The following is an 11,837-nucleotide window of genomic DNA, read 5'->3' as shown; positions in this document are numbered from 1 at the left end:
GGATTGTATTCTAGTTTTCTCTCTTCCCGGGCAAGGAGTACAGATCACAGAAATTAGCCATGCTTTCAATTTCACATTCAGCATATACATTTTATCAAATATTCCACTTTTCAACTTTGTGGAAAAATGATTTGAATAGAATGTTCATTAAATGGTGAACTTTAGGTAGAATAGGTAAAAAGGGTGAAATCAACTTAAACTAGAGAAGTAGTTAGAGAGCTACAATCAACCACTCTTGTCTACCCAATAATTACCAACATATTTCAGGTAAAATTGTAAGCAAATAAGAAAATAAGCTGGAACACTCAAATATGTTACCTGCTTATTTGTAACTCACTCATTCTAAAAGACTAAAACTAACAAATAGTTTTGTGTTAATACTACATTAACACTGAACTAGACAAAACAAAAAAACAAAACCTTCTATAGTATTAGCAGGCCGTAAATAACTTAAAGACAACATCGCTATAACTTAGATCTAAGTTTGGAGAAGGGGGAGAATACATAAATCCTCCTAGGCCTTGAAAGGCCTACCACCAACAACCAAAGCCAAAGTCTAATTAAAGAATGGGACCAGGAAGAGTAAGTGATATGCCCTTTTCTATTGTAATTATTTTAAAAAATCTTTTTGGAACCAAGGCTTGAACCCAGAGAGACTTTTATCTCCGAGCCACGCCACCACCCCGCCCCCCCTTTTTTTTAAATTTAGAGCCAGGGTTTTACTAAGTTGCTTAGGGCCTAAATTGTTGAGACTGGCTTTGAATTGTCACTGCTTTTTGAAAGGCTTTCCTGACCTCACGCATCCTTTAGTCAGGGAAAGTGGTGGGCAAAGACAGGAATCAACTGGTAAATGAAGTGACCAAAAGGGTCTGCAAACTCCTGCTCCATCCTCTTCCAGGTCCCTCAAAAGAAATGGCAGTTACTTGTTTCACGGTTCGTTCTCACAGCTTGCCTCTAGGGTCCTTCTAGTCGGGCCGTAACTGCAAATGTGTTCCACAAGCAAACAAGCCAATTCGCACAGTCAGGAATGTCCCGAACAGCTTTACCCGAGAGAGGGACAAGGAAGCAAGGCTTTCCCTTCAACCCTGATGCTGGTCCCTCGGAGAAGCAGCCGAGAGGTAGAACGCCAATTCCAGAACCAACGAATAATCCCACTTCTCTTAATCAATTCGCCAAGTTCTTGGCGCCAAAACCACCTTGAGAGTCCGTCCCCTACCGGAACTATACGACACGTAATAAATAATCACCCGCTTCATTAAATAGTCCCTCCATAATGTCTATGATACACACTTTTCCGGATCAAGAAACCTCCAGTAGACAAAAACAAAGAAATAAATAAATGAGCTTAAGAGATGCACTTCCTTGCTACTCGAATAAAAATGTGAAACTTATAATCAGTTTTCCTCCACAGATTCCTCCGCCAGAAGTCATAGTCCCTGAGCCTTCACTTCCGGGTCCGCCATTTTGTTGCCTCCATTTCTCCACGAGGGGGGGTAAAGGCCCCCAAAATATGCATACATGAAAAGACCAAAAAGTAACCGTCACTGACAGGGAGTCTTAATTGGAGAAGGAAATGAGACCAAACTGGCGGGCTCGGTGAAAGTGGAGCCGGCAGCGTCCCGGACGAGGAGGTGAGGGGGAGAAGAGATGCGCGCACTCTTGTGGGGGCGTCAGGGCTGGAGTGGAAGGTGCCTTAAGAAGTCGTACTGCTTCGCAATGCAACACCAGACCTCCTGGTGCGGACCGAAAGGCGCCCCTTCATTGGAGCGGGGATAGCGGGGGAGGGGGACGAAGAGGAAGGGGATGCTGGCGAGAGGAAGGGGAGGGGACTGGGAGGAGGTGAAGAAGGGGGTGGGTGCAAGACCTGGGGCCGGGGAGCTGGACCATGGGAAGCCAAGGCCACAGAGGTGACCACTAGGGGGCGATGCGAAGCAGGAGCTCGGGCTGCCTCCTAGGCGCAAACTTTGGCTCCCAGCCTCAAATTGGCTCCCCTCTTTCAGAAAGACAGAACACTGGTGTGAAGAACTGGAGGAGTCATATAGAGAGGGAATTGGGGACTCTGATTCTCTGACTCCAGTAATCTAAGGATTTAGTGAGCTGAATAATCTGAGCAAGTAGTAAGGGCTCCAACTCCAGTTCTTGCACAGTTGTTTGTACAGCTGACCGCCCAGTAGGGACGTGTGCAATACAAACAAAATCACTCCACCGTGGATTTTTTTTTTTTTTAAGATTGCGATATACTTGAGATTTACTCTTTTTATGATAACATTGAGTAGGCAAGTTGTCTTGAAATAATTCTGTGCTTAAGTATGATTCTGCTATGTGAATGTGATACTCACCGACCATGGAGTCTTAAATTGCTATTTTCCTATCCTTTTTCTACCCGTTAGCTTTTTTCCCCATTCTCACAGATTTCCTTGAGCCATCATCCATTCCTCTCTTATAAAGTCTTCTCTCCTCCCCTCTCCTCTCCTTTCTGTCCATGGGAAAGGACATTCTGTGGCGCATCTTCAACACCTTAATAGTTTTGACCATCTGGGACCATATTTTCATCATACCATTTGATCACCCAGTCCAGTGGAGATGTTCTTAAGCATGTTTTCATACATACTTTGATAGCAATGAGGAGCGAACGACCCCACCCAGATACTTTTATAAACAAAAGTAATTACTTTGATAATACTGTGTGAAGAGCTCAAGCACCACATGATTATTTAAACACTTTTTGAAAGTTCTTGTGCGTTTATTAAGAGGAAGTGGGTCCCCCAGTACCGGGGGGGTGGGGAGAGTTCAGGCTCTGAAGACACCAGTTACCATGGGGATAAAATAAAATCGTTTTTAGAGGGGCGCGGTGACACAGATCTGTAATCCCAGCGGCTCCAGAGGTTGAGGCAGGGGGATCACAAATTAGGTGTCAGCCTCAGCAACTAAGTGAGGCCTTAAGCAACTTAGTGAGACCCTGTCTGAAAATAAAAAAAGGCTTTGGGATGTGGCTCAGGTTAAGCACCTCTTGGTTCAGTCCCTGTTGCCAAAAATAAATAAACGGGCTTGGGGTTATGACTCAGTGGCAGAGAGCTTTCATAGCACATGTGAGGCACTGGGTTCAATCCTCAGCACCACAAAAAATTAAATAAATAAAGATTTTGTGTCCATATATATATATATATATATATCTGTATAATATATATATATTATATATATATAATTATATATTATTATAATTATATATTATTATAATTATATATATGAATATTATATGTTAAATAAATAAAGTTCATGTTCTGCTCTGTTCCTGGGCATACTTATTCAGAGAACCTGGACCCAGATCTCAGGTATATTCATTTTGGATTTGTTGTTTTTCTCTTTTTTTTTTTTTTTTTTAATATATTTTTAGTTGTTGATGGACCTTTATTTTCTTTATTTATTTATATGTGGTGCTGAGAATCAAACTCAGTGCCTCACACATGCTAGGCAAGCACACTACCACTGAGCCACAATCCCAGCCCCTTGTTTTTCACTGTTGCTGTTTTCAGTACTGGGAATTGAGCCCAGGAATGCTCTACCACTGAGCTACATCCCCAGCCCTTTTTATTTTTATTTTGAGACAGGGTCTTGCTACATTGCTAGACTGGCCTCCAACTTGCCATCCTCCTCCCTCAGTCTCCTGAATAGTAGGAGGTGTGTGCCACCACTCTCAGCTAGGTATGTTCATGTCAAAAAAACAACCCTGCTGGTTTGAACACAAAGTTCAGTGATACAGATTGAAAAATCACACAGCAGCTAAATTATTTGCCTAAGTCAGTGATTCTCATATTTTCTGATTTCAGGATCCATTTACACCCTTAAAAATTATTGAGGGCTGGGGAGATAGTTCAGTCGATAGAGTGCTTGCCTTGCAAGCACAAGGCCCTGGGTTCAATCCCCAGCACCGCAAAAAAAAAAAAAAAAAAAATTATTGAGAACTTCATTATGTTGTATTTATTGATATTTATTATTTTAAAAGTTATTTTTAAATGTTCATTAATTAATTTAATAATTAATCTATTAAATATTAACACAGATTACACTTTTTTTTCCACAATGCTAGATATTGAATCCAGGACTTCACACATGGTAGGCAAGCACTCTACCACTAACATATGTATGAAAAATAAAGCTTCGGAGCTAAAATATATGTATATAATGAGAAGAATGGCATTGTTTTACATTTTTACTAATCTCTAACTTCTGACTTAGCAGCATTCTCAGAATACTTGGAGAAGGAAAGAGTATTTTAATAGATAACTTTCAGACAATTGTCAGTATTTTTTGATCTACACAAAAACTTGGCAAGTACACTCTTTTTTTTCTTTCTTTTTATTCAGTGCTGAGAATGGAACTCAGGGCATTGCATATGCTAGCCAAGCACTCTTAAAACTGAGCTACTTCCCCTGCTCAACAAGTGCTATTTCTTAAAAAATTAGTGGAATCAGCCAGGCAAGGTGTTACCTGCCTATAAACCCAACTACTCCAGAGGCTGAGGCAGGAGGATCACAAGTTCAAGTCTAGCCTGGGCAATTTAGACCGTGTCTCAAAAATAAAAAAAGGCAGCTGAGCATGGTGGCACACCCCTGTAATTCCAGAGATTGGGAGGCTGAGGCATTAGGATTGCAGGTTTGAAGCCAACCTCAGCAATATAGAGAGGCTCTAGGCAACTTAGTGAGAACCAGTCTCAAAATGAAAAATAATAAAAGGTTGGGGATTTGGCTCAGTGGTTAAGCATCCTTGGGTTAAATCCCTGGTACCAAAAAATGAAAAATAAATAAAAAGAGCTGAGGATGTAATTCAGAGGTAGAATGCTCCTGGATTCGATCCTAGTATCACACATACATACAAAAAAGTTGCATGAGAATTCTGAAACCATGTCAATGAATTTTTGTGTTCTTTTTAAAACTCATTGGTCTTTCTTTCACTTTGAATGTTTTTACTTATAAATGATTTTATAACATCAGGCATCAGTCATTGGAAAGTATTGGTTCAAATTGTGCAGATCATCCAAATGTCGATCCATTTTATTGTACAATATCAAAAAAAACACATTCATTAATATTATCACTAATTTCATCAGAACAGTTATTAAGTAGTAGTGGGGCTGGGGAGATAGCTCAGTCGGTAGAGTGCTTGCTTTGTAGGCACAAGGCCCTGAGTTCGATCCCCAGCACTCAAAAAAAAAAAAAAAAAAAGTAGTAGTAACTGTCAAGTTCACCATGGTGTATTCAAGCTTTCTTTTTTTTTTTTTTTTTTTTTGGGTGCTGGGGATTGAACCCAGGCTTTCCAAAATTCTAATTTTTGCTTGAAAGCTCAAATAAATGATAATTACTAGTAAATATTGTCAGTTGTTTTTCTTGTAGTGTCAGGCTCACTTGGTTCATGTTTTATATGAATTATTTTATATAAATGTCTGTTATATACCTGAGTCTTTGATTTGTCTATTCATCATTCTTTCATGATGAGCTGGGTGCATGAGCTGGGTGCTGTAGTGCATGCCTATAATCCCAGCTGCTTGGGAGACCAAGGCAGGAAGACTGCAAATTTGAGGCCAACCTGGGCAACTTAGAAAGACTCTGTCTCAAAAATAAAAATAAAACGGGCTGGGATGTAGCTCAGTGGTAGACCACATCTAGGTTCAAACCCTAGTACCACTAAATAAATAAAACAAAGTGTTTTGGTAAAAGCTATTATTTCAGTTTGCAACTCAATTGTAGTCTTTTTCTCAAGAAATCCATCATATTTCAATATGCAGCAGAAGTGCTTAATGTATATGTCCCGTTTCATCACACAAAAATTATGAACACATATATTTAAGTGTTAAGATTTAATAAAATCAATAATTTTTGCTGCTTCATCAAGGACATTTTTAAACAGAACTGGCTTTTTCCCCTTGAAAATATATGGCAGTGAAGAATAGAGTAACTAGCATGCTCAAGGCCCTGGTTTGATCCTCAGTATAGCTAGTAATAATAATAATAATAATAATAATAATAATAATAATTAGTTTCACAGTTTGATCTGAGCTATACCTACTGTTGTATTTATACTGTCAGAAGAAATATTTGGTGAAAGAGGCAAATAATGTCTTAGTATTATAATAAAACTAGTTTTGACCCTGAAAAATTGTTAGTGACTACCAGGGTTCCATGTATCACTTTTTTTGGGGGGTGGAGGGTGGTACAGGAAATTTAACATAGGGGCACTTTAACACTGACCTACATCCCCAGCCCTTTTTTTTTTTTTTTTTTTTTTGAGACAGCCTCACAAAGTTGCTTAGACTGGTCTTGAACTTTCCATCCTCTCATCTCAGCCTTCTGAGCCTTTGCATACCACCTTGCATGGTCATGTACACAGTTTTAACTATTCACCTAAGCAGAGCAGTTTCTTTTGTTTGTTTGTTAATTTATTGCTGTATGGGGTGCTTTGCCACTGAGCTATATTCCCAGTCTTTTTTTTTTTTAATGGTGTTAGGTATCAAACCTAGGCCTTGGACATGTTAGACAAACACCCTACCTCTGAGCTACACCCCCTCCTCCCACAACCCTTTTACTACTTTTTGTTTTGAGACAGGGTCTCATCAAATTGCTGAGGCTGGCTTCAAATTTGTTATCCTCCTACCTCAGCTTCTCAAGTCCTTGGGATTATAGCCATGTGACATCAGGCCCAGAAACAGATCAGTATTTGAGCAGAAAGTTTGCTTTTTGTAAACTTACATCATTATTATATCTTTATGCCACAGTCAGATGAAAAAAAATTAACAGATGCAATTTGTTTTAGAAATCTTGATGGATCCTATTTCATTATGCCTTCCAAAGATCTATAAACCTCCAGAAAGTGTTGTTAGTTGCTAATAAGGAATCCCATGATTTTCATCAAGCAGCAATTTCACCTGTAGGCATACTTCTTTCTTCCTACCTGGAAATCAGTTCATGTTTTATTACTTTATATTATAATAATATAATATTCTACCATTGGTCATTTCAAGGGGATGAAATGCTATTTTTTTGATTCCCTATATCAGAAAGGTATATATGTAGTATATTGCACAAATTTCCAAAGTTTTTCTGGAGATTGAAAGGGAGGGAACTATTATGCAGTACCTAAAACTTTCCCAAATATCTAATTGTTTTAGATAATAGAAATGACCTACCAGTTTATGAGATGTATCATATGTATGTTCAAGTATAAGAAGTCTTCTAAAAACATTTTACAGGCAGCTTTCCTTGTGTTTGAATTATAGCTACCTGAAAACTTTTGCTCTTATGCATAAAGATGTCTTTGGTGGACTTGGGGAAGAGGTTGCTAGAAGCAGCAAGAAAAGGCCAAGATGATGAAGTGAGAACATTAATGGCAAACGGTGCCCCATTTACCACAGACTGGGTAAGCTCGGCAGAAAGGTCTCTTATATTCAAAATATGCCTTTACCAATATTTTTCTTAAAAGCTAAACAGACATTATTGATTTTTCTTCATTCTCTTTCTTCCTCATTCCCTTTATAAGAGTTTTATTTTCTTTGTCTCACCTGAATATGTGGTTTTCTTTTTTAGTTTTCCAAATTGAAAGAGTCTCCTGTGGGATATGTAGATGGTAATAAGGTATTATATGTTGGTGATTTTCTGTAATTTTTTAAAAGTATTTCCTAAGGCTCACTTCTCTCTTGAGTATATTTGGGTTGTAGGCATTTATAGTTACCTAGAAATTAAAATGAGTATAATAAGAGTACATTACTTTTTTTTTTTTTTTTTTTTTTTTGTGAAACTCAGGGCCTTATGCATGCTAAGCAAGTGCTCTAACACTGAGCTATACTCCCAAACCCGGAAGATGTAATTTTTTTTTCAGTATTGGAAATTGAACCCAGGGCCACTGAGCTGTATCCCCAGTACTTTTTATTTTTTTACTTTGAGACAGGGTCTCACTAAGTTGTGGAAGCTGACCTCAAGCTAGTGATCCTCCTGCCTCAGCCGCCTGAGTCACTGGAATTATAGGAATGCACCACTGCACCTGACTAGGAATGTATAATTTAATAAGCCTAGACAACCAGCTTCAAGATCAGCATGTTTCAGAAGTTCTTGGTCTAAGTGGTAATGTGGGCCTTCTTACCACTCACAGATTTATAAGCACAGACTAATTTTAACAGTTTTGATGAGCAAGGGACCTCTTGTGGGGTTATTTATTCATAACTTAAGAGGCCAACAGGTTCTTAGCACTTTATTAAAAAGGCAGAAAAGGAAACCCTTGAGATTAGCATTTCTTTAAATAGATCTGAAAAGAGCAATATGAATTAAATTCAGTCAGGCATAGAAGCAGAATATATGGAAAACAAAGAATAAACTGAATAGGCTTAAAATAAGTATTGTAACACACACACACAAAGTACTAGATCTCAGTCCAGAATGGATGCTGATAGGTAACTCTTATAAGATTTACTTTGAGATAACATAGTCTTGCTTATTACTGTTGGAATGGTATTGTTAAATTTTTGTTACTTCTTACCTCATCAGTCTTTTCATCTGATCAGTCTTTTCCTTTTGCTTTACTGTGGCAACAAGCCTCTATTTTAACCAAATTTGTACCCAAATTCCACATGTAACTTGTTTCTGCGCTTTTCCTAAGAATTGTTTTGAACCTGTCTACCCCTTTTCTCTATCCTTGATTCAGAATGCTCCTTTTGTTTCTTTTTTGGTACTGAATATTGAACCCAGAGACACTTTACCATGGAGCTATATTCCCAGCCGTTTTAATTTTTTTTTTAATTTTGAGACACAGTCTTGCTGAAGCTGGCCTCAAACTTGGAACTTTCCTGCTTCAACCTCCTGAGTCACTAGTATTATAGCCATTCACTACCATGCCTGGCATATATATATATATTTTTTTTTTCTTAGTTGTCAATGGACCTTTATTTTATTTATTTATTGATATGCGGTGCTGAGAATCGAACCCAGTGCCTCATATGTGCCAAGCAAGTGCTCTACCACTGAGCCACAACCCCAATCTGGCATTTTTGTTTTGAAAACCTTCCTGCTTAAATAATGTTCTTTAGGGAGTCTTAACCTGATAAATCTACCTGACTTAAAGCCATTATACTGCCCACTTATTTAATTGGTATATATATTTATCTGCATATTTGTGTGTATACAAATATATATGCATATAAATATTTTTATTTTATTTTTTATTTATTTATTTATTTATTTTTGGTACCCAGGATTGAACTCTGGAACACTCAACCACTGAGCCACATCCCCAACCCTATTTTGTATTTTATTTAAAGACAGGGTCTCACTGCTTAACACCTTGCCTTTTCTGAGGCTGACTTTATTTACTTATTTATTGGTGCTGGGGATTGAACCCAGGGCCTTGTGCTTACAAGTCAAGCACTCTATACCGACTGAGCTATCTCCCTAGCTCTGAGGCTAACTTTGAACTTGAAATCCTCCTGCCTTGGCCTCCCAAGCTACTGGGATTACAGGCGTGCACCACTGCATCCAGCTATTATTGTTTTGTTTTGCTACTAGGGATTAAACCCAGGTGTGCTTAACCACTGGACCACATCCCTAGCACTTTTTTATTTTTTATTTTGAGACAGGATCTCACTAAGTTCCTTGGTGCCTCGCTAAATTGTGAAGCTGGCTTTGAACTCACAATCCTCCTGCCCCAGGCTCCTGGGTCGTTGGAATTACACCCGCCCAACTTGTATATTAATTTTTAGGCTAAATTATTTCTTCAACACTATTTGCCAAATTAGATTCTCTCTCCAAAAATAGGAACCATATGATTCACCTCTTCTTCATATGTATTTCTCCATCAATTATATAGAACTCTGCACACAGTAGATATTCAATGAGTATTATTTTCCCACAGCTTGGAACATCACCCCTCCATCTTGCAGCCCAGTATGGTCATTATTCCACAGCAGAAGTGCTCCTTCGAGCAGGCGTTAGCAGGGATGCCCGGACCAAAGTGGACAGGACCCCTTTGCACATGGCTGCAGCTGATGGACATGCACACATCGTGGAACTGCTTGTTAGGGTAAAGCAAGAATAGCTGTGGAGTTTTATTGTAAAAAAGACATCTACCTCCCTGTTTTCTTAAATAGTGATAGGAAATTGGGCTGGGAAAGATTAAGCATAGATGGTTTAAAGCATTGAGTTGCATCACTTTCAAGAGTCATGGTGTTAGGAGTTTTTTTTCTATTTTTTAAAAAATCTAAACAGATTGTATTATTTTTTCTCCATTCCTTTTCTATACTTATTCTCTATACTTATGCCTATTTTTTTAGGCACTCAACTCTCTGTTAATAAATGCAACAATATTCTCTTCTTCCCCACTTCCTCTCCCATCTGTTATAATTTCCCAGTGAGTCCTTAGAAGACCCAATCATTGAAAGCATAATGTCTGTCAGCATTCAGGAGAATTTTAGAAACATTGTTTCCTTTTACATTTCTTAAATGTGATCTCAATTTAAGTATGTGTAATCTCTATGGAAATCCTTGTTATTTGGTGTCAGGATCTTGCACCCATGCTACTGTAACCAGTATCTGTTGAAAAAATGTTGCTTTTCTATGACAGAATGGAGCAGATGTGAATGCCAAGGACATGCTGAAGATGACAGCTTTGCATTGGGCCACAGAGCACCACCATCGGGATGTGGTAGAGTTACTAATCAAATATGGAGCTGATGTCCATGCTTTCAGCAAATTTGATAAATCTGCCTTTGACATAGCCCTGGAGAAAAACAATGCTGAGATTTTGGTCATCCTTCAGGTATGGCTATTTTTATAATCTCAGCGTATACATCAATTAAAGTTAAGATTTATTTTAAAGCAATTATTTATTGCTTTAAAATTGAAAATTTTTGCCGGGCACAGTGCACATGCCTATAATCCCAGCAATTTAGGAGCCTCAGGCAGGAGGATTGTGAGTTCAAAGCCAGCCTCAACAATTTAGCGAGGCCCTAAGCGACTTAGCAAGACACTGTCTCTAAATAAAATATAAAAAGTCCTGGGGATGTGGCTCAGAGGTTAAGCACCCCTGGGTTCAGTTCCTGGTATCAACAAATAAACACAAAACTGAATTTTCCCCATCTTATCAAAGTAGTACTTCCAATATGTCTCAATCTTGTGACTCAGTGTCATTAGTATCTTAAAAAAATAAATAAATTACAGGAGGCTGGGCTGTAACCCTGGTAGAGGGCTTGCCCAGCATGTGTGAGGCACTGGGTTCGATTCTCAGTACCACATATAAATAAAATAAAAAGTCCATCAACAACTAAAAAAAAGAAAAAAAAAAGAAAAGAAAACTTAAAAAAGTAACAGCCTATAAATTCCTGAATTATTCATGGTGATTAAAGAAAAATATTGTGGAAATACTCACTGCCCACGTTGCAGAGCAAAATTCCCTGAACTTTTTGTTCTGAGGGTTGCCTGATTTGTGAATTATTCTTTGTTCAGACACATTCTGTTGGGCTGGGGATATAGCTCAGTTGGTAGAGTGTTTGCCTCACAAGTATGAGGCCCTGGGTTCAATCCCCAGCGCTGCAAAAAAAAAAAACAAAAAAGATTCTGTTAAATTTTATTTTTCTCTCCATGAAAATTTCCCTTTCTCTTTTCCCTCTTTGGTACTGGGGATTGATCCCAAGAATGTTCTACCACTGAACTACACCCCTAATCCTTTTTATTTTTTATTTTGAAATAGGCTTTTCCTAAGTCTCAGGCTGGCTTTGAATTTAACAGTCCTCCTGCCTTCGTCTTCCAGGAAAATTTCCTTTCTCTTCACTTTTTTTTTTGGGGGTGCTGGGGATCGAACCC

At 38.4% G+C, this 11,837-nt stretch overlaps 1 protein-coding gene across 4 annotated transcripts in view; it reads left to right on the top strand.

The window, feature by feature from the left end:
* Positions 1-1,479: 1,479 nt before the first annotated feature.
* Positions 1,480-11,837, top strand: part of Gabpb2 (GA binding protein transcription factor subunit beta 2) — a 34,466-nt gene continuing 24,108 nt past the window's right edge. For 2 of the 4 annotated variants that reach the window (XM_047557441.1, XM_047557435.1), the window contains exons 1-4: positions 1,480-1,631; positions 7,271-7,410; positions 9,892-10,059; positions 10,600-10,794. In XM_047557441.1, the coding sequence (XP_047413397.1) occupies positions 7,303-7,410; positions 9,892-10,059; positions 10,600-10,794 (471 nt within the window). In that variant the 5' untranslated portion in view covers positions 1,480-1,631; positions 7,271-7,302. The remainder of the gene's footprint in view (positions 1,632-7,270; positions 7,411-9,891; positions 10,060-10,599; positions 10,795-11,837) is intronic. The other 2 variants (XM_047557456.1, XM_047557448.1) reach the window with 1 other exon arrangement.

The sequence above is a fragment of the Sciurus carolinensis genome, chromosome 1 (genome assembly GCF_902686445.1).
Source record: "Sciurus carolinensis chromosome 1, mSciCar1.2, whole genome shotgun sequence".
NCBI lineage: Eukaryota > Metazoa > Chordata > Mammalia > Rodentia > Sciuridae > Sciurus > Sciurus carolinensis.
This window is presented reverse-complemented; position numbering and strand designations above follow the sequence as displayed.